Below are 22,811 nucleotides of genomic sequence, written 5' to 3'. Positions count from 1 at the left end.
GCCGGAGGTTCCCGAGCAGGTACGGGTAGAGCCGGAGATTCCCGAGCAGTGCCGGAGGTTCCCGAGCAGGTACGGATAGAGCCGGAGGTTCCCGAGCAGGCACCGCTCCTGCGGGCAGCAGGGGGCGCTGGCGGCTCCAGAACGGCGCGCAGGGCGGGCCGCGGCCGGGGCTGCCCGGGCGCCGCCTGATCGCGGGGCGGGCGCGGCGCCGGCGGGGTGGGCGGGCGCGGAGGGCCCGGCGGGGCCGGCGGGGCCGGCGGCGCGCGCGGACGGGCGGGGCGGGGCGGGGTCCTCGCGGCCCGGTGAGGTCACTCTTTGTGGCGGCGGCTCCAAGATGGCGCCGGTGCTGGCGGAGAAGAAGCTGCTGGGGCCGGAGGGGCCCGGCGGGGCCGAGCTGCCCGGCGAGGAGGACGAGGGGCAGAACCTCTGGTGAGCGCCCGCGGCCGCCCGGGCCCTGCACGGCGGGGCGAGCCCGGGCTCCGCGGGGCTGGAGCGCGGCGCGGGGCCTCGGCCGGTCGGGGCCGCGCTCGGGCCCCGCGGGCGGCGGCGGCGGGACCGGCGGGGAGCGCCGGGGGGTCCGGGGGTGCGTGACGGGAGCCCCGCGGGCGCAGGGACGGGAGGACGGGGGTAGGAAGGGAGCGGGGCCCGGGACCGCGGCTCTGCGGGATATCCGCGGGGCCGGCTTCGGCAAAGGCGATCTCGTGTGTAGTTGGCTTTTATTTCTTAAAAACCCCCTTAAAAAATACCTATAATGGCAGACAGGTGTATATCGAATACAGCAACCGATTGTGATGGGAGTTAGTTGAAAAGTAATGTTCTGCAGTATTGCGGCCCCGTACAAAGGAGGAGAACTTAAAATGTCCCTGCCTGTGGTTTAGAAATCATAAAAGCCCTTCGGTAGAAGGTGGCATGCTTGAGGTGGTTCAGAGTGCAGTTGGCCTGTGGCTGTGACAGCCCTGCTCGTCCACAGCCCGCATGTGCCGCTGCTGGGTGCGGATGTGCTGAGCTCATGGTGCTGTCAGCCCGCTCCGTGCCGCGCGCTAACGCGGCCGCTCTGCTGCTTCCCAGGTCCTCCATCCTCAGCGAAGTCTCGACACGGTCCAGATCGAAATTGCCATCGGGCAAGAATATTCTTGTTTTTGGTAAGTAACACGCACAACCAGTTGGGTGTTGGTTTGTTGTCTTTTTATTTGTAGAAGCAAAGAGCATTTCAAACACCGATTGGAGCAAACTGACACGTGGGTTCCTTACAGTTGGGTTATGTAATTTGTTCTGTGATCTTGACTTGTGCTTGTAGATTTACTTTCTCATTGATTTCCACTGTTAGATTTATAGCCTATTTTAAGTAATAATAGAGAATAAGATAGTTTTTCGTTCTTATTGTTCTGGTACAAGCCATTAGATTTAGCTGAAATACTTGATAGAGAACAGCAAAGAACTGTGATTCAGAAGTGTATACAAGGATGTTTCTTATTAATTAAGCAAGTTGTGAAAAAATCTTTTCTGTGAAGTCAAATGTAATTCTGAAGGTGTCTTTTTGTTCTCTACAAATTTACTGGCAGGTGATGACGGTTCAGGCAAAACCACACTCATGGCTAAAATACAGGGAGCAGAGCATGGCAAGAAAGGAAGAGGGCTGGAATACTTGTATCTGAATATTCACGATGAAGACCGAGATGGTAAGTTTATTTGAAATGCAATCTCTTTAATTAATTAGCTGCCATGCTGTTTTAATAATTGTGGTTTGACAAGTGTGTTCTGGGCTACGCCCCAGTAGCTGGTTCAGCGTGGTGCTGGGAGTTTTGGGTGCTGGTTGTCCATTTCTGTGGAGGGGAAGGTTTCACAGTCAATGTCCGTTCTCCCCCCTGCCCCTCTGGGAGCCTGACCTGTGCCTGGGGCAGGGCAGCTCTGGGGATCCCTTCTGCTCCAGGGAAGATCCTTTGCTGGTGGTGACTTTGTAGCAGCAGCAGTGGCGTTGCTGTGGCTACTTTGTGATTAGAGAAAGGGAGGGATACATCCATGAGAGTGTCATGCTCAGCATGGATTTCTGGGCGCAGGGTGTTTCTCATAGGGGCTGTGTGTGGAATTTTGGTTAACTATAACAGATGTTTTGCTTTAGTTGACTGAGTGAAGAACGGAACTTAAAGTCAGAATTAGTGTTTCCTTTTCTCGAGTTGGAGCTGATCTCTTTGTCTCTTGTCTTTTTGTTGCTGTTGCTGATCTCTTGTCTCTACTGCATGGAGGGAGATTATGCCAAGAGACCATTTAAAATTATCAGATTACTTGTGCTTTTGGGAAGGTTTGGGACAGAAAGAGATGGGGAGTGAGTTTGTTATCTTTGTTCCTAAATGTGCCTCTGCTGATCTTATTTTGGGCAAGCTGCTAGACCTCCTTGGGTTGGTTTGTCTTTAAAAATGGGGAATATAAGTCTTCTTATTTGTGACTTCCTTCAGAGCTTGGAAGAGGGAAGCAGTGCTGGTGGTTCATCCCTGTTCCTGGGAACAGACTAGGAAGATCCTATAATGGTATTTTGAAACTGGAGATGCACTGAAGGCTTGCAGGAGTGATTAAGTGCCATATGTGACTGGTTGTTATGGAGATTGGGCCTGCACTCACGTGGCAGGAAGCTGCCTTTGGATACTAAGTTAGGCACAATGAAAGGATGAGTACATTGCCATATCTTCCAGGGGCCTTCTTGCAGCTCCTAAAAATCCTTTGGGCTGTAATTTTAAATGCTTCTTTAGGTTCTGGGTGTAAGTGCTTTTCCACTGTGCACAATCTGCTTTAGTTCTGCATAAACATTTCAGGATGGGAAAAGCCCCTATGATTAGGAGGGCTGAGACTGCCTGTGTCAGCAGGCCTCTTGCAGCTTCAAAGGAGATGCTATTACAAGCAGAAAAATGTTTGCTGTGCTATTTTTCCTGGTGTTATCTATCAAACCTCAAGTATATCCCTACACTGGAAATATTTTTGGGCTATTCCTGAGTGGCTAAAGTGATAGGAGAGCCCTGTCATAAGAACTCCAGCAGCACTAGCAGGAAAAAAAGAGATAATTTTTGACTGACTACAAGTTCAGCTGGCCAATTCAGGTCTTCATGCATCCTCTAATGTGCGTGTTAGGAGCTAATAATATGTGCCTTTTCCCTTTCTGTCTCATTAGTGTCATCCACAAGCAAAATAAATAGCAAAGTGGGTCAGGACCTCCCAGCAGGCAGAGATAACACTCTTTCTTCTCTAGGACAGGTTTGAATTTGGTTTTTAAACTCTCTGTGCTTCAGATGAGTTTATGCTCATATCCAGATTGGGGAACAAAGGCGTTATAATTGGCCCACAATTCTGGAAGCCATAAAGAACCTCAGGGTAGGCATTCAGGAGCTCAGGAGCAGATGAATGGTTCTGAGGGTCTTTGCTTTTTACTAGAGTCCAACCTAGCCAAGACCAGATCACAAGGATTTTCAGGGGTGCCAGGTGAACACTGGTAACTGAAACTCTGCAGTGGAGTGAGATGATCTCAGTTTCTTTCCCAGTGATAAAAGATTTATTTGCTGTCTTAGTCTTATTCTTCTTTATTTCAAATAAGTTTACTCTGTCCAGGAGAAATATTTTCCTCGTAATGCTGAGTCATTCATTATCTACTTCCCACTTCCCCTTGGAAACCTTAAGGAAAATCTGTGTTGTTTCCTATGCTGTGGTCTCCCCTCCCCGTTCCTCTTCAAGGGATGTTTGAACCTGGCTGCTCCTACACCTAAAGTAGAATTTTTCTGGATTGTTGGATGGCAATCTTGGTTTACAGTTACTTTCCTCTTTAAGATCAGCTAAGCAATTAAATTGTTATTTTCAGTTTGTAGGAAAGTCCAGGAAGTATCTCTGCCTTGCAGGCCCCCTGTGGCTCACAGAGGTGCCCATGGACTGTTTGGTTTTCCCTGTCCCCTGCTGGTTTCTTGGCAGCTGGAGGCACATGGGCACTGTGCTGTGTCCAGCTGCTCCAGCTCTTCCAGGTGTCACTGCTCAGTGTGACATGTGGGTTTTGGTTCCCAGGGCTCAGGGTATTTAGATTCTAAGTCTGCTACTGAATCTCCATCTGAAAAGTCTCTTTCCTAGGGAAAAGATACCTTTTTATTTTAAAGTTATGTTTTGTCACTATCTCAAATGCTGCCTAGGCCAAGGCATTTGCCCAATAAGAGGTTTGGAGAGACCTGAGAAGCAATCCTGGGAGAGAGAGGATTCTTGTAAATCTCCAGCTATATTATCCTTAGAGCATATGGCTGTTCCTGGGTACATGACACCATAGCTCATCTGGATGAAAGCATTTATAGCACTGCCTGCAAACTTAACTTTGAATATTAACTGATTTTGGAGCTTAGCCCCCATTGGTGAAATTTTTCAAAGAATATGGCAAGTTTTAGTTTTTTGCCTGTCTTTATGATAAACAGACGTTTCTTGTCTCTACTGGTTAGTCTGCTTTTGAAGACTGAGAATCTGAATTCATAGGAGGTAGAAGAGAAGCTGTGCACAATTTTCCTAAAGGATCTGTGTTTCCAGAGTAATTTTCAGAGGCCCTTGCAGAGCCAGGGCAGAGTTAGAGTGGGGATGTAGAGCAGAAGAGGGAGCCAGACTGCATGGCCTGCTCTGTGCTGTGTGTGTCAGCTGGAGCCACAAGCACCACAGGGACATTTCTCACCTGCCAGACTGCAGATGCACCTCGCCTGTACCCAGTGTGCAGGGAAGAGGAGCCATGCTGGGGTTGCATTCTTGTAACTAAACAAAGCAGTCTTGGGTTTTGCCTCAGATTTGGACTGGCCTCAGTCATATCATATGCATATTCCAGCTGAACTGGTTGTTCCAGGTTGAGCCAAGTCTTGCTGCTGCACTAGTTTCTAATAAGAAAATTGTCTTTTTTTTTTTTTTTTGGTCAAGATCTTTAAAGTTATTCTTTTGAATGTTTTCTTTTTTGCTTCTTTTCACAACTTGAGCAAGGGATATCTAATTGCCACTGATATCTTTTGAATAGATGCAGATGTAGTTGCAGTTCACAGAATGAACCATGTGCAATAAAATTCATCTAAGCTGGAAGATCTTTTTCAGGACTAAACGGATAATGGAATATTGACAGGATTTAGAGATGTGATTCTAGCAGCTTTTGTAATAGCCTGTGGTAAGTAGCTCCTGCTTTTCCAACAGGACCTGGTAATTGTTTGCTCTGTTTTTGTATTTTGTGTCATAGCCAGTAAGAAGGGCCCAGTTAACACTCATTACTAAGTAGGAGCTTGATGTGGTGCTGACAAAGCTGAGTTTACCACCAAGTCTTTGCCAAATTGTGAGCACCCAGTGCTGTATTTTTAAGTGTGTTTTGTGTTTTAGCAAATGTAAATCACAAGACATTCCACTGTCCTGTTAGAAAGGAGCAAAACCTTTCCTTTTCATACAGTGTTACATTTTTTTTTGCTAGAGTATGTTTTAATGTGAGTGCAAGGCTTCCAGGCTTCCTAGCAGATTGATTTTGAGTGGTAGTTCCAGCTGCATTCTAATTCCAGTCTGCATTCTACATGTTAAGCAAATATTAAATCCTTAAGGGGAGCAAAGGTGCATAGCAAAGAAAACAATTTTAACCTTAGCTGTTGGCTTTAAAACATGATTTAGAAGCAGTGAATTTGGATATTATTAATTTTTCTAACTTGCCAAGGTGTAAAAGTCTTTTCTGCAGAGTATTCCCCACAGGAGAATCCATCAATGATGAGGAGAGCTGTAAACTTGCATGAAGTATGGATAGATTTGCATTAGATTTTCAAAACTTCCATTCATGCTCCAAGGAGACAGTTGGATACATACAGTCCCTGTCTATTAATAACCTTTAGCTCATAGAAAGCTCGCAGGGTTTTTATTTACTGGGAGGCTGCTGCTTTAGGACATGCAGAATCCTGCACAGATATTTTATTTACTCTTGTGTAATAGCAAACATGTAAATGTGTTCACATTGTGTCCTACCTTGCTCTCTGTTTTTCCATACTTTTCCTAGACCTTCCCTCTGTCCTCAGAGGTCTTTGGGAGCTTTAGATTCAGACTTAGAGTGCCGTGGGAATCCCTGTGATGCCAGTGATTGGTGTCCTGGAGCAGGGTGAGGGAGGGGAACAGGGCTGGTTGTGCACAGCTGCATTTCTGAGCTCCACAGGGCTTACCCTGACTGATCACTGGAGAGTGAATCGAGGGGTGCAGCTGGCAGTGAGAGGAACTGCAAGTTCACAGTGTGGCTGTTGGCCTGTTTGTGTGATGGCTGATGTTGGAATGTCTTACAACAGCCCAACAAAACTTACAACAAATGCTAGATGTAGGCTGCCAGCAGCACCTTGATGAGGTGTCTGAAACTGGGCTTAGTAGTTTTGTCCAAGGCCTGATTAAACAAGTAGGATGTATATATCTGTCATCTTTTCTTCTTCCAGATTTCTTAGCCAATCTTTTGCCTTTTTCTGCAGTCAGGAGGGGAGGATTCCTTTCCAGAATAAAGTTATGATAGCCATAGTAACTGGATTTATTTTGTGAAGCTGAAAGATTCAGGACACAGAAGTACAGTGAGGCAGGGTAATTATGAAGCTCAGTAGCTGCTTTGAAAATTTGGGTTCTGCAGTGACTGGTTTGCAGATCTGTATGTTTCAGAAGTGTCATATTGTGTATGTAGCGCAAGAGAGACTCACTGTTCCCTCTGGATAGCTGTAGTAAAGTAAGGAATACTTAGGGAGAGGTACTAGGAAGAGTCTAGAAGATAGAAACAATGGAGTTGTTCCTCTTCAGCAGGAAGTTCTGAGGATAATCCCCTCTTTCTCTCTCTCTTTCTGTCTCTCTGTTTCTCTCTTTCTCTCCTTCTTTCTCTTTTTTTTTTCTATTTTTTTTTAATTTGAAAGAATTGGTTGTTCATGGTACCTGATATATAATTTTTGGAGGAAACTCCTTTTTAAGTTCTTATACTCTTGCCAAGAGTTCAGTTTTGGGGTAAAATGCCAGCTGTCTGACCCAGCTGATCCCCATCTACTCTGCCTTGCATTCCAACAAAACATCCTGCCACTATCAAAAGCACTTGTGGAAGAAGCACAAAAGCTGCAATACCAGATCATTTCCCCAGTGCTCATTTGGTCAGGAGGCTGCAGAAGGAGCCGGTGTTAAGTCAGTGTGCATTAAGAGCAGGTGGCACAACCTTGTTGGGAAGGTGGGAAATTCATCCTGTATTTACCCTTCCACTCCTGTGCTAGAAACTTAAGCTGCTTATTGCTGGTATCTTGTTTGCAGTTTATTTCTGCTGGGAGGTGAGTGTGTGAAACCAGCTTATGTATCTGGGAGACACCAAGGGCAGCATTCATCCCCTGCTGGGCTGGGGCGGGGCCACTCCTTTGGGCCTGCATTTACACATCCCCTGTGTTCTGGGTTCACTGTGAGTGTTTCTAATGCAGGAATGTTGTGCAGCGATTAAAAACTGTCCTGACAGCTGTCCTGGGTAAAAGCTCAAGAACAGAAATTATCTTTCTAAAGGAAAATATTCTGGACCCAGAAATGAAAGCATTTCTCACTAATTTAGGCATTTACACAGGAACCTGTCTTACAAACAAGCTGGCAAAGTGTGCTGGTAGCTGGAGCTGCTTCTTCCACTGGGCACTGATGCTCTCACCTGGTCACTCCCAGCCTGGCAAAGCAAACCCTGGCATCTGCTGGCTTCCAACTGTGCCTTTTCCTTTCAGACCACACTCGCTGCAACGTCTGGATCCTGGATGGAGACTTGTACCACAAAGGGCTGCTGAAGTTCGCAGTTTCTGCTGAATCCCTGCAAGACACCATCGTGGTCTTTGTTGCAGATATGTCTAGACCTTGGACTGTTATGGAGTCTTTACAGAAATGGGCCAGTGTCTTGCAAGAACACATTGATAAGATGAAAATCCCTCCAGAAGAGATGAGGCACATGGAGCAAAAATGTAAGTCTTTGTGCATCCATACATTGCTGTTGGTTTTTTAATTAGCTCTCACAATATTTGATGTATTTCTTTGGTTCAGTGTTTTGAGAATGGGTTGGATAAAAATTACTCTTAAGTTGTGATTGCAACACTAATTCAAATATACTGTGTTAGGCTTTAAAACAAGTGTTCCAGTTTTGCTGTGCTGACAAAACATCAGGTGAATTATTGGTCTAGATACTGGGCAATAATGAGATTTTGATAATTTGATTTTAAAAAGGGCAATTAAAAAATAATAAAATGACAGATTCGGTTTTTAAAAGATGGTGACAAAGTTCAGTGATGAAGTGAGCTGTGTGGTTTGCTGTGGGTCCCATTCCCATAGTGTGCTTGTCTTACAGAAAGTCTCTCTGCCCTTGTTTTTCTGGTGGCTCAGAACTGGTTTTGGTTTCTGTGAACCTGGCGCAGCTAATTATGTCTCACTACATCCATTCCTACCCTGTGACTTTAAGAATGTTGTATAAATTAACCTTCTTTCCTGGCATATCCATGGCAGGATGGAATCTAGCACTGGCAGGCAGTCATTGTTGTAGTATTGGATCCTGCAGGGCTTTCCTAAAGTATCGTTGAATGCTTCTTAAGATTTTTTTTTTTCCTGTTTTCATATTGAATTACTCCAAAATAAATTCCTTCAGTGGAAAAGACCTTAGCAACTTCCAGTCCTTTGAGATGAAGTAGACTCAGACTGATCCTCTGTGCTTGCTGCTTTTGCTCCAGGCTGGTGGCTCTCTGTGCTGGAGTGTGGAACCCTTGCAAATACGGTCTGGTAGGTTCCTGAGCTACTTATAGGGAGCAGTGTGATCTGTTTGACCTGTGAGCACTCAGGTGTATTTGTATAGCTGATAATCCTTTCTGAATGCTAAATATTACGTTCCCAGAAATTTTGTGACTGTAACATACCAGCTGCAGTTTAAATTTAATCATTGAAACCACCTGGGTTTGATCATCAGGTTACATTTAAACAAAAAGTAAAATATGAGAGTTTTTAGGGGAAAACAACGTGCATCAGAGATTTTTTGGAAATGGAAATAGAAAGACAGTTCTAGTATCAAAATCCAGCACTTAATCCAGTTTACACATTTGTGAGACACAGCAAATGTTATGGCAATCCAAATAAAGGGCAAGTTTGTGCACTTAAATTTTCCTTTTGTAAAGAGAAGCTTTTCAGCCTTCCCTTCAGAGTGCAGTCTGTGAAAGAGTTATGGCAAAGCTCAAGTGCCCTCTCTGAGGAACTTAGAAGGCTTTCCAATAGCAGTATCTTAGAGAATTCTAAATTAAAGTATCATGGGAACTCCTGGTTTGTTCTGAGCTCTCCTGGAGTCAAGGGAGAGGGGCTGAGTTCTATGTCTGGCTTCAGGGCCATCCCCTGGCTCAGCTGTGGCACACAGGGCCCTCATATCTTCAAATGTCCATCTCCTGTTCTCAGGCCTTGTGCAGGACCCTTGTGTTACCTGGACACATCTCTGGCTTCTTGTGGACTGTCTCTAGGGCCAGCTGTGCACTCAGAACTTTGGCTACCACGTCCTGTAATTCTTAGCAGCCCATGCCGGGGAAAGGCCTGTTGTAACTGTGTCAGGGTAATGCACTGGCCAGGGTAGAGCACACGTGCCTGGTGACTGCCTTGAGACTGCTGTCCATCCTAAAGCTGCACAGCAAAGCTCTCCTTACTGAAGTCCTGCTACCTGTGCCTACCTCCTGCGGTATGCTGCCACTTAGAAAATGAAGTCACTGGCTTGCAACAGCCCAAATATGTAAAAACCAGGATAATAAAGTTCACATAAGGGTAGTTGAAACATAGAAATGGAGAGCAGAGTGATGGGATGTGCTGAATATAAGCCCCCTGCAGCATAAGACCACATGGATGGATGTGTTTCCTGACTTCTCCTGCAAAGTATTTCCTTCCTCCTGTTCCTCCATCCAAAACTGAATGTCCAAAGTGCTTTCCCTGGCTATCACACTCAGCACCAGGAACCTCCGGGAAACACTGCCTAGTCCTGCCCCAGTGGCATCCACTGGAAGTGCTGCAAGGTTGTTCCTTCTCCATTGCTAAGGTCCTAAGAGTTTCCAGAAATGCCTTTGTTAGCTTTGTTTGCTTGTCAGTGCAGCTGGACTTTGGACTGCTTGTCTCTGCTGGCAGGGTTTGGGAGGCCATTCTGCACCCAGCCCTTGCTCCTGTATTTGCTGGTTGAGATTCTGACTCTTGGCTTGCCTGGCTAGGTGAGAAACTTTGGAGTTAAAGCACTTCGAGAGTGGGCAGCAGGACACACATAGAAGCCACAGGCTGTCTTCTTGGGAATGTACCCAGAGCACTGCCTGCCTACACTCACTCCATCACTGAGCTGCCCAGGGGTTCCTTGCTAAGAGCTTGGCTAATGTGAAGTCAGGTACATAATGCCAACTATGTCCATTTCATTCAGGCTCAATTGTGATAATTCATTATTTGAATAACACATATTGGAATAATTATTTCAGGGATGTTGCCTCCCTTTTTAAGACAGCAGAGCAGATAATGTGGCTGTCAGGAATCAAATACTGCAGAAAGGAGGTGTACTGGTAAAATGGCAATTACACCAATGACCTCTGGGGTGTTTGAAGCTAAAGAATTGAAACACAGTAACATGTTTTTACAAATTGTGTACTGTCCCCTTCAAGCTGAATTAGTTGCAGATTGTCTACCTTTTTGCTTTTCTGATTTGACATAGAGCTGAAAGATTTCTTAAGCTAAAAGATTTTTAAAAATTAATTTATCCAGATATCTTTTGTCTAGGAATTCTTTCCACAAGACTGATTTTTTTAATTATCAATAAAGATGGGGCACAAAAAAAAAGCAAAAAGTGATTGTGAAACTTGAAAGAGTGTAAATATGGAATGATTGTCTTAGAAAAATATTCTTCATTTTCCTCAGTCTGCTGTTAGGGTCTTTGGGATTTATCCATTTAAGATGTAACATTTGCCTGCATTTCCACATTGCAGTTAAAAGAGCACTCCAAGCCTGAGCAAATTACTGTGGCTGGAACAACCAAACCTAATAACTGAGAATTGGTGTCTCAGTGGTGCTTCCATTCAATGCATGTTCTGAGTGATGCAGCAGTTTTTGGTGGGGTTACCTTGCAGGGCCTTGTGTGAGCAACAGCAACAAAACAGTTTTCTGCAACCTCAATTTCATTTGCTGTGTTCAATGCAAAACTCTAAAGAGCCACAAGTTTGGTAGATAAGTCAGCACTCTGTAGTGGAGGTGTGATTTTAATGGCACATCATCACCTGGTGAGAATTTTTTAAACATAATAGGCCATTTTGAGTATTCAACCTTAGTGATTGGTGGCAAAATATTACAGATTTCCAAAGGAACTGTTGTTTTTCTGGCTTCCTATATTTTGTGCATCATCTTAGGGGTATTTCCTGTTGAAATACCTTAAACCAAAGTAATTTTCACCACTTCTTAATAAAGAAAAGAGTTGTTTTCCATACCATATAGAAGATGATTCCTCAATCAGAACTGTGGGGAGGAGATAATATTCATTGCTCATTAGAAAAAAAGGAAAAATAAAAGATTTTATGAGCTGTTTGGATGTACAACTTTATATCCATTAAATAAGGATACTTTATATCCATTAGAAGCCTGAGAATGGAGCTTAAATGAGACTCAGCTGTGGGAGGTGAGAAAAGGTACGAAATTGCTGCGTGTCAAATATTTTAACTGCAATGAGCTGCTTTATTACTTTGTGGGTGTGCAGTTTGTTCATGGAGGCATCTGACAGTGCCTGGGATCTAGGTTCACTTGGTTTTCTTAGGACTAAATTTTGGAGGGAATGGGGGTTGAGTGGAAGCCTGGAGCAGTGTTGAAGAGCCTCTTGCTGTCGAGCACTCCCACTTGTTCCTGAGTTCAGGTGGCTCTGTGTGCTCAGGGTGCTGTAGTCAGAGGGTCTTGCTCTGGCTGGTACCTTCTGTAACTCAGCAGTTGTTTGTTCAGAGCTGCCGCTGTTGGCCCCAGTCTTGTGTCCCATTGCTCCTTGTCTGGCAGGGGTTAATGCCAGGCCAGGTGCATCCCTGGGAATCCACACGGGAGACTTTTCTCCTGTGTGTGAGGTGTGGCCTTGGTGCTGCTGCTGGGTCCTGCTGACTCCTGGGGCAAGGAGGGGCTGGGAGTTGTTGCTCTCTGGGACTGTGCCCTTCATTCCCATTCAGCAGAAATTCATGAGGATGAAACCATCAGACTTCTGAAATTTCCACGTTGGATTTGCTCTTATTTACATTTCTAAAATTCTTAGAGCATCTTGTGTTTTCTCATGTTGTAGAGTGTTAATCTTTTTGGGAGAGGCATTTTTTCCCCAAATTAGAAGGCATTTATGCTCAGTAAAGAAAGGGTTATTTTGCTTTGATATGAACAAAACCCAGGAAAGGAATCCTGTCCGATTATCATGCTGTGGTAAATTGAGAGCTATATTGTGAAATAGTCTTCTATGTGATTAAGTCAGAGCCTCATCTGAACCATTGTGGGTGATGCAGATACTGTTCTTTAAACTGCTCTAATACACTTGGCCTCAATAATAAATAGTAATGGGAAAGCTAATAAAGGAAAGAGGTACTTCAAAAAACTCCTTTTCTAGTTAAATGTTTTTGGTGAGATAATAAACACGTGGAATGTGCAGAATGTGTGACGGAATTTTGATTTGCTGTAGCTGACTAGGAAACAGTCCTGGAGAAAGCATCCTTTGGAGTGCTGCTGCTTCTTCTCCACAAGAAGGCACTGCCTCCCCACGTTAAAAGCAACTGCATTTCATTTACATTTGTTTGTATTTCCTTGCACTCTAGCATATACTGAATTGGTGATTGGAAGTCTTATGGTCTGTATTTAGTTTGGGGTTTTTAGGATTTTCTCTGGAATGGAGCTCTCTTCCACAAGAATCACACCATTTTATATTTCAACTAAACATTGTAGATTGTGCATCTTTAAACAGAACAGTTTTCTGATCTGTTCTTCCTTCCACACTCCCATACCATTGCAGGAATGGTTCCTGTTTTGAAAAGATACCATGGCTTCTTTTTGCAAGGCTTGTATAAGAAACTTCCCTGAGGTTTTACCACTTCCTGAAGCTCAGAAGGCTCATTGCAGTTCCTTCCCCGGTACAGAGAGTGTTCTGAGCAGCCTCTCTGTGTGGCTGAGCTGGAGACTGGTGGCTTTCCAAGGAGTTTTCCTCACTGTCTCTACAGTCACTCTGCTCCCACTCTGTTTTTAAAATGAAGGAGCATTTGTGGGAGCAGATATGGAGTTTGTTTGGCTCTTTCCATGAGGGTTCCCTATGGCTGAATGAGGAGGAGAGCCCAGGGCCTCAGGGCAGTGTGTGCCTGGAGCATCCACATCCAGGACACAGATTTAGCTGTTCTGTCACTTTGGTCTTGAGCAAAAGACATTAAAGTGCAGATTGCAGCCCAGATTTGATTAAGCATGTGTGGGCTCACAGTGCATTTCCAAAATGGCCTTAAAACTAATCGTTAGGTGCTTCAATATTGGGTAGTATTCAGGATTATTGGAACACCCACTGTTGCCGTAAAATTAAAATACTGAAAACATAAAAAGCATTGAGTTTCCTCTGGACCTCACTGCAGTTTTCTAGAATACAACTGAGTCTCTTCAGGTAGCCTGCAGATGCCCTTGAGTCTGTGTTTATGCAGGTAGGTTTTATATTTCTAGCACTGGATGCCTACAACAGAAAGGTAGAGTAATAGGAACTAAAATAATTGTTTGTATGAAAAAGTGGTTGTTTCAGGTTGGTGTTTTCTGTGTACTTTTACATTTTCACCGTGCTTTCTTCCACAATAGGTACAAATTGTAGGGTACAGGCTGTGTTGTAAATCACATTTATATTTTCTGTTGTCAACTGACCTATAATGAAATGTTCAGGAATATGCATTTTTGCAGATAATTGTGATTATTTATAATGGCTCCAGATCCCACTTGATTTAGTTTCCTGTAAGTTTTGATGGAAGAGTGTTGTGATGTTGGAAAAGGCAACAAGGCTTAACTTGCACTCAGTTTTCATGTGGTATAAAAATTTTTAAAAACCTCTTGAGATTTCTAGTTAGTTGTAGATTAATTATGATTTTAAAAGAACTAGTTCCTTTGTTGTAGCCTAAGAATTTCTCTCTTTTAATAGTTATAAAGGAGTTTCAGGAGTATGTAGAACCTGAAGAAGGTTACCAAGGATCACCACAGAGGAGAGGCCCCTCATCTGGCCAGGAGGATGAACATGTTTCCCTTCCCCTCGGAGACAACGTGCTGACTCATAACTTGGGCATTCCCGTGCTCGTGGTGTGCACAAAAGTGAGGCTCTGCTTCTCTTTGCTGCTCTTCGTGGGCTTCTCTGTTAAAGGCATGCTTTCTGCAGACAGGCAAAATGAATTCTGGATTAACAGGGGAGGGATTTGTTCTACAAGTGAGCTTCTGCCATCAACATCAATCTTTACTTTGATGGAATAGTAATAACCTTATCAATTAGAGTTTGATTTATCAGTGCTATTTTAGAACCAGAGACACAAGGTAAATGTAATGGGAGTTTGTAAGATAAGGGAAGGTGTTTTAAGATGTGCTGGGATTAAATTCCTGGGTTTTCTGGTTTGTTTTCCTGCCTCTCCCAGTGTGATGCAGTGAGTGTCCTGGAGAAGGAGCACGACTACAGGGAAGAACACTTTGACTTCATTCAGTCACACATCCGCAGATTCTGCTTACAGTGTATCCTTTTCTGTGCTCAGGAGATTGCCTCTAACCTGAAGCAAGAAGAGATGTTCTCATGTTGAATTGCACGTAACATTCATCCAAGAAATTGTTCTGCAAGATTGCTTGGTATTTAGTTATTGGTTAGAGTATGTGCCACACATATCTAACTTTAGGTAAGTATGTATAGCGTTTGTTTTTCTGAAAAAGTTGACAGATGTATAAAATATTTTATAGTTCTTAAATTGTGCATGGGACTTGGACTTTTTGTTCCTTTACAAAGCATTTGCTTTACATTTTGTGAAGTGTTCTTTCTTGGTTTTCCCCTCAGAATTTGCAATTTCCATGTAAGCCTGAGATCTCATGTGTATATTAAGTTTTGGACTTTTTCTGAGTGAAGTAGGATGCAGTTTCCATGTAAGGCTGGGAGGATGGATAACTTTTGTGTATGTCAAAGAGAAGTGCCACAAGCCTTGCCCTGTTATATCCCTTCCACCCCTGCATACTAAATGTCTCTAGTTCTGCCTTGAACTACTGCTCAAAGATAAGTCTAGTAGCTATAAATCTATTAACTCTTGTTTTGAAATTCTTATTATAATTTAGAAACTGTATATTGCCTAATTTTCCTTAACTAGAAGCCCAGATGGGGCTGCCTTGATTTATACATCAGTTAAGGAGGAGAAGAACCTTGACCTGTTGTATAAGTACATTGTACATAAAACCTACGGTTTCCAGTTTACCACACCTGCCTTAGTGGTAGAAAAGGATGCAGTTTTTATGTGAGTCACTGGGACAAGCAGCACGGTGTTGGAGGGGTTTTTATTTAGCACTGCATTGCATGTAACATGGATATAAAAGTGAATTGAATGGTATATTGTTCAAAAGCTTAGTATGCAAGTCTTGTGGAATCCCAAATTTAAACAGCAACTTTGTGCATATGGCTTGACTCAGACTATACCACTCCAGTTTTTGTATCCTTGGAATTTAGCTGAGAAACAGGGCTGATCTGTAAGAAAATTGCCATATTTAAGTAGAGGGCAGTAAATAAATGTTCTCAATAAATGTTTGCAATAAAAGCAAAAGCTTTATTTCTTTACAGACCTGCTGGTTGGGACAATGAGAAGAAAATTGCCATTTTACATGAAAACTTTACAACAGTAAAACCTGAAGATGCATATGAGGACTTCATTGTAAAACCTCCTGTCAGAAAGGTAAAAAGGGGTTATTTCTTTCTGTACCACAAAAAATAAGTAGAGTTTGCTTGAATGGCTGCTAATGACTATTAATATTGAAGAACTCCAAATATAAATGCAAACTTTTTTTTTTTTATCTAAATGTGTGAAACATAAGGCTTTCATTTATTAGTTATTTAAAATACTGCAAGCAAACCCAGAAGCCTTATTGAATGAAAGGCAATGCTTTATTGAATGAAAGGCAGTTCAGGAAGAGCTGGTTTATATTTACTATTTTTGCATGCATGGGGCAGAAACACAGCCAGAAAATTGAGAATTCTCTTGCAGGACATTTCCATTTGTACTCACTTGTCTTTGAGATTGCCATGTGAAGGCAAAGCAAGATCATCTCAGTTTGTTGAAGAGATGCTGATGAGATCAATACCCAAACTTAAAAAGAGGAGTGTGGCTACTTACCAAGTGCTCATCTCTGTAGGACAGTGCTGGCATCACTGTTCATCTGCTCCAATATTTTTTTTTTTTTACAGTATTTTTTAACGACAACTTCTTTAATGGTACTATTATTTTAAATGTGAAAGAACAGTTTAAAAAAAAAAGTGAACAACAGTCTTAAAGATTTGCCTCTCTCTTCCCTTTTGATCACCAAAGCATAAAAACCAGTTATGGTGATTTCAGTTTTTACTTATAATAACAAAATGTTTTGTTCAACAGTTAGTCCATGATAAAGAGCTGGCAGCAGAAGATGAGCAAGTATTTCTTATGAAGCAGCAGGTAAGAATGGAAGAATGAAAATAAGTCCTTACTATGTGAGATTTCATTTAATTTTCTCCCTTGCTATTGCCTTTAGTTTTTCATTCCCCATTTAAATCACCAGATGGTTGTTTCTCAGCTTTGCAAATTCAGATGTAATTGTGAAGTAAGACTTTATTCTAACAAATACAAGTAGGAAATATGGTCACTTAACTTGGCAAGTTGAAGGGAAGATATGCTGAAAACAGAAAGAAGGTACATGGAGAAGAGGAAGAAGAGACTTTGTATTTCACCATAAAGTTGTACTGATCTGTGAAAATATAAATACTTTTAAAACCTAACATCTGAGCATTGCAGTTTCCTTACAGCCAGAGGCTTGAAAGACTTCAATGTGTCAAATTTGGCTATGCTGTAACTTATTTCCTTTATTACTCTATAGTTTGAAAAACATAACAATACTTCCCTATCCAGGTGATTATAAATGTCCTGGGGGTTACAGACTGGGGTGTCTGTGGTTCTGGCTTTGAGTTCTGGACTGGCTGTGTGAGACAAAGGCCCAAAGCTTATTTACTTCTTGCAGTCAGTCCTCTAGAGACAGAGTGGGGGAGTATGGAAATATCAAAGAGGAATCCTGTAAATATCAGGAAAAAGATCAAGTAAATTTATGGTTACTCAGCTTCACTGTATTTTATTTCTCTGTATTCTTTGAAATATATTTAATGTGCTTAATATGTTGTTTTTGCAGTCATTCCTTGCCAAACAGCCAGCAACGCCTACAAGAGCATCAGTAAGTAGATCCAAGGAAAAGAGTAGGAGGTGTTTTGTTTCCTTCAAGGGAAAAGGGAATGATTCTAACCTGCAGAGGTCCATTTTTTATATTTAAATGTAACCTATATAATATCTCCAAACTGCAAAAAGAAAATAAATAATGAGGCAATATTTTAAAATTTTGCTTACAAATTCACTGTGGCAACATTGGATTAATGAACTGAAAACTTCCTGCAGTGATTCAGCCTTTCCTGTAGTAGAGGCACTTACGAAGTTCCAGTCCTGTTTTTCCATTAGACCCATTTCTGTTCCTGCTGGGAGCTCTTCTGAGAACTTGGAGCTTGTAATAAACAGCTACAAGGGAAATCCTTAAGAATTAATTATTTTTTGAAATTAGAATTAAAATTTGAATTTTGAAATTCCCACCAAAGTTTTGGTTTTAGTATTCTTGTTTTCAAAAGCCTTGCTCACATGGTTATTTTATTTAATTAATGCCCAGTAAAAGCTACTACGTTGATTTTTGAATTTGTTTATATTTTCCCCTTCAGATTCAGTAATTGATTAATTTGTCTTATGAAAGCCACAGAGTTAATTTAAAATGTAAATAAACCCAACCAAAGCAACTGTATTTCATCTTGAAATCCCATTACAACGATATATTGTCTTTAGCAAGTATGCATTTCCTGCAAGCTAAAGTAAATGGAATTTTCCAGTCTTTCTTCCAAGATCAGATTAGTGGTATGGCTTAAAAGATGGTTCTCTCTTAAATTTTAATTCCGAAAACATAACTTACGTTTTATATTTTGGGTTTTTTTCTAATAAAGGTGTGTAATGTTTTATTGCTTGGGTTTTTATTGTTTATTTTTAAGGCATTCTTTTGACTCCAAATAGAAAAGACAAATCTAATGCTTCAAAGAGAGATGAACATGGTAGAAATATTAGGTGGACTAGCAACTATAACTTGACACCTGCATATGAAAAGTGTGAGTATTACCAGAAAATGAATTCTCTGATACGTACAACTGAAAGCTCAGTATTTGCATTTAGGTCAGGGCATTGAGAGAAACATCTGTCCTTGCTATTGGAGATAAATGGCTATGAAATTAAATAAACTATTACACTTTTTCTTACAGAAATCCACTTGAAAAATCAATAATACTATTATTTTTTTCTGGCTCATCAATAGTCCTTATGTCTTAATGTGGATTATGAGAAAAAGATCTAAGGAGAATGAGATATTACTGACAAAGCAACATTTGCATATTCTGATTCATTAGAATAAATGTTCCTTTACAGTTTTATATCCAGTTTTTCAGTATATTTTAGTTAGTTTAAAGTGACTAAGTGGCCTCCCTGTTCACAATTTTGTAGCTTTACAAAAAACCCAAGATGTTAACCTGAAGAGACAGAGAGTCAAAGAGATGTGCAACCAGAAATGTCAGCACTTAAAAGAAAATTGCACACATTCACTTGACAAAGATGAGGTTAGTTATGCAATGCCTAATCATGCACTGATGTGTTTATAAATGACCAAATAAAAGCACCAGGAATTGCGTAGTTTCTGTTTTAGTCACCTTTAACAGGAGCCCAGTAGCAAAATGAACTTATTAAAAATATATTCCTGTGTTTATTCTACTCCAGTCACACTGATTTAACCCTGAATTGAGTTCAGTATTTTTCAGCTGACATCTTTTCAGAATGAGGATCTAAAGGTCTGATTTTTCCTGTATTGATGAACATTTTCACAGTATGGAAGTAACAGAAACCTAAAGGAATAAACCTGCTAAAAGAATTAACTATGTAGGCACAACAGAAATGAAGATCACAGAAAAATACTGTATTTTAATAAGTGGTGGCAGTGAAGAAACCTTGGAGAAGCATTTTTCCCTTTACAGTGGGACCATTTCTTTACAACTATTATATGTTGAATTGCCAGTAATGTTACTTCCACATGCAAAAATATTATGTATATTTCCATAATTCTTAATGACACAAAAAGAATTATTTGCAGGGCAATAAAATGTGTTCCCTGGCCATGAAAATGAGACCTCTGAACAAGAGAAGAGTCCTAAAAGATTTCACAGCTGAAGAAATCAACTGCCTTTTGAACGGTGTCCAAAAAATGGGCAACCACTGGAATTTGATTTTGTGGTCTTACCTTTTCCAGAAAGGACGGACAAGCGTTGACCTTTCCAAGAAGTACTACAGGTTACAAGTGCAGGTACTCATCACTGAATTTTCTACTGATGGCAAATGCTGGGAGCCCAGTTTTCATCATTAGCCCCTGAGCTGACTTGCAGAAATAAAGACAGGCTTCCAGAGTGGGATTGTGCCTTGTGTCAGTGCAGTGCCCATGAGAATGGTCTCAGATGTAATTCCATTAGAATTGGAATTGATGCTTGGAGAGAGAGAACAAAAGTAGGAAACAGCCAGAGTCTTGGAACTTGCCACTGCCACCTGACAGGGTACAAGGAGAATGAGAGTGTCACTAAGACCTCTGAATTAATCCCTGTGTTTATCAGGAAGTTGGTCTCCTGTCTGTTCAGCCTCTGTTGTTATGCTGGTCTGTGAGAGCCTCTGCAGCAGTTTCCCAGTGATTAATCCATGCATCCCTCACACAGGGAGCATTGCTTCTGTGCCTTGGAGACCATGGGAGCAATTAAGTGACAAGCCTTTGTCTACTAAAAGCTGGTCTGTAGTTGTGCAGTGGTTTGGGGCAACATTTATCTTGATATTTTCTCTTTTATGTCCACTTTTATAGATGAAAAAAGCTCACAAGGGACATCAATAACATCATCTGCAAGTGCTTTGGATTTTATTGCAGAATGTTCAAGAACAGCCTTTGTAATACTGAGGTCTTGCCAGAACAACTCAAACCCTTGTAGAATTTAGGTTGTCTTGGACTCCTGTTTTTCAGTGACAACTGACTGAATTGAATTGTTATGCATTATAATTTTAATTTACCATAACTTGACAATTTTTTAAAGTAATGCTATCGTAGGCAACAAAATCTCTATCAGTAAAAATTACATTAATTTGGAACTTAATTTAACCTTCTTGAGCATTTGATCTATGTAACTTTTGAGTTAACTTTTTGTGGCTGTATTGCTAAAATGAATACTTTATGTCTGAAACTGCTGTTAATGTTGTTGTGTCTGAATCCGTTTTCTCTTAATTAGTGAAATGTTTAAAGCAGGTGGAATATTTTGTCGTGTTGAATATGCTGCATGTGCAGAAAAATGTCTCTGTGACAAAACACTGTGTGGTTAAACAGTGCTGCACAGAGGAGGCAAATCTTTCACTGCTACAGAAATTCTGTACTCACTGTTGAACTGAACAGGTATTGGTAGAATTTGGCTTCTGTTTATAGTTGGACAGTTTTCTGGTGTATTTTTCAAGTAAGTGAGCAGAACCAGTATTTCTGCTAATTACACATTTTTTATAGAATTATATGGGCCTTGGTAACTTGCTTTTTCAGTGATAGCCTTAGTATTTCAGTTGTATTGTTCTGATAAAGGAATGGTGAATCAATAGTTAATTTATTATGGAAAAGGTTTAGTTATTGTATTAGCACTAGGTTTTCACTCTGATGTGGCTTGAATGCTTGAAAACAGGCAAGGTAACCAAAACATGTAATAAAGATGATGCCAATGATGCAATAAATATGTCTTCCAGTATTTTCAGCTGTTGCAATTTGGGGGTTTTTATTTTTAAAATATTAAAACATCTATAAAAGATGCCTCTGAGTGGAGCTGTTGCCAGTTGCAGGGTTGAGTATCAGTGGAACTATTGGCAGAGTGGGAGCCAAAAGGGCTCCTGAGGTGGAGTGCTCCCAGGGAGGACACTGGGATCCCTTACACACTCCAGGTGTTTTTCCAGGGATGCCAGCTTAGTCCACACAAGCTGTTGCTTCACCCTTCGACTGAATGTGTATTAGTATCCACATTGTCAAGACCTGAAATATGTCTCAAGTCACTAAAATATGTAAGGTGTACATCTTTACTTTCCACAAGGTGAGAATACTGAGTTGTAATACTGACAATTTACCACAACTTAAGTGTAGTTCAGATTGGAAAGGCCCCGTGGAGCCTTTGGTCTCCTCTCTTTGAAGCAGGACTGAGGTCAAAGTTTTTCAAGTTGTTCAGTGCCTTATCAAGTTCTGAGACTCTTCAAGGAAGGAATTCCTGCTGCCTCTCTGAGCAGCCTCAGCTCGTGCTTCACCTCCTCTCACAAGGCAGGGGCTGGAACCACATCACTGGAACATTCTGGTGGGATCCGAAAGGGAAGTCAAGGACCCAGGAGCAGGCAGAAACCTGAGGTGTGAATTTGTGCAAGTCAGTCTTTTGCTCTCCTTTGAATTGACTGCACAGTTTTGATCAGTTTAATTTTCTTGCACAAGTGCTTTGAAATCCACATGTAACAGGCACCACAAAACCAAACCTGCATGAGAATAGTTAATGTCACTTTTAGGTTTTTTGAGCCACCCAGGGCAGTATCTCAGCCCTTTGAAAGGCTGGAATGACTGACAAACCACCCAGGAAAGTCTGTCTGTAAAAACCCCGACGTGCTCTCCTGGTCCTGTTGGTCAAACAGAGGGTGTTAGGGTGTGAGGATGGGGTGGTAATGATCAGTCAGCAACAATTTACACTGTGTGCTCATCCAGATCTGCTCCCAACACTGCCGGCACCGGGGCTACGCTGGCGCGGGCGCGGCAGGGGCCGCGGCTGCGGGGAGCTACCGGAGGGTGCGGGGAGCTACCGGGGCAGGAAACAAAGATCAGGAGAAGGTATTGTGAGGAGGTCCCAGGAAAGGTACCGGGGTATAGAAGAAGGTACCTGAGCAGGTAAGGAATGTCATGAGGAGGTACCCGAGCAGGTACCAGGGACGATGCAGGAGGTACCCGAGCAGGTCCGGAGGTTCCCGAGCAGGTACGGATAGAGCCGGAGGTTCCCGAGCAGTGCCGGAGGTTCCCGAGCAGGTACGGATAGAGCCGGAGGTTCCCGAGCAGGTACGGATAGAGCCGGAGGTTCCCGAGCAGTGTCGGAGGTTCCCGAGCAGGTACGGATAGAGCCGGAGGTTCCCGAGCAGTGCCGGAGGTTCCCGAGCAGGTACGGATAGAGCCGGAGGTTCCCGAGCAGTGTCGGAGGTTCCCGAGCAGGTACGGATAGAGCCGGAGGTTCCCGAGCAGTGTCGGAGGTTCCCGAGCAGGTACAGGTAGAGCCGGAGGTTCCCGAGCAGTGCCGGAGGTTCCCGAGCAGGTACGGATAGAGCCGGAGGTTCCCGAGCAGTGTCGGAGGTTCCTGAGCAGGTACAGGTAGAGCCGGAGGTTCCCGAGCAGGTACGGATAGAGCCGGAGGTTCCCGAGCAGTGTCGGAGGTTCCTGAGCAGGTACAG

The 22,811-nt window shown here is 42.5% G+C and overlaps 1 protein-coding gene across 1 annotated transcript; it reads left to right on the top strand.

Annotated features, from left to right (window-relative positions):
• Window positions 1-314: 314 nt before the first annotated feature.
• LOC146766343 (cytoplasmic dynein 1 light intermediate chain 2-like) lies at window positions 315-17,595 on the top strand. Its single transcript, XM_085589371.1, has 10 exons — window positions 315-429; window positions 1,069-1,142; window positions 1,563-1,679; window positions 7,725-7,955; window positions 14,150-14,316; window positions 14,631-14,724; window positions 15,350-15,485; window positions 15,806-15,917; window positions 16,611-16,670; window positions 17,395-17,595. Exons 1-10 carry the CDS (start codon window positions 335-337, stop codon window positions 17,530-17,532), a joined length of 1,224 nt encoding a protein of 407 aa, XP_085445497.1. The 5' UTR covers window positions 315-334; the 3' UTR covers window positions 17,533-17,595.
• Window positions 17,596-22,811: the final 5,216 nt, after the last annotated feature.

This window comes from Lonchura striata, chromosome 11 (assembly GCF_050655825.1).
Source record: "Lonchura striata isolate lonStrDom1 chromosome 11, ASM5065582v1, whole genome shotgun sequence".
Lineage (NCBI taxonomy): Eukaryota > Metazoa > Chordata > Aves > Passeriformes > Estrildidae > Lonchura > Lonchura striata.
Note: the sequence above shows the minus strand (reverse complement) of the source record. Positions and strands in the feature narration are given on the sequence as shown.

Coding starts and splice junctions, on each gene's coding strand:
- LOC146766343 (XM_085589371.1), top strand. CDS start 335: ATGGCGCCGGTGCTGGCGGAGAAGAAGCTGCTGGGGCCGGAGGGGCCC. Junction 430..1,068: donor GACGAGGGGCAGAACCTCTG/GTGAGCGCCCGC, acceptor GCTGCTTCCCAG/GTCCTCCATCCTCAGCGAAG. Junction 16,671..17,394: donor TATTTCTTATGAAGCAGCAG/GTAAGAATGGAA, acceptor TTGTTTTTGCAG/TCATTCCTTGCCAAACAGCC.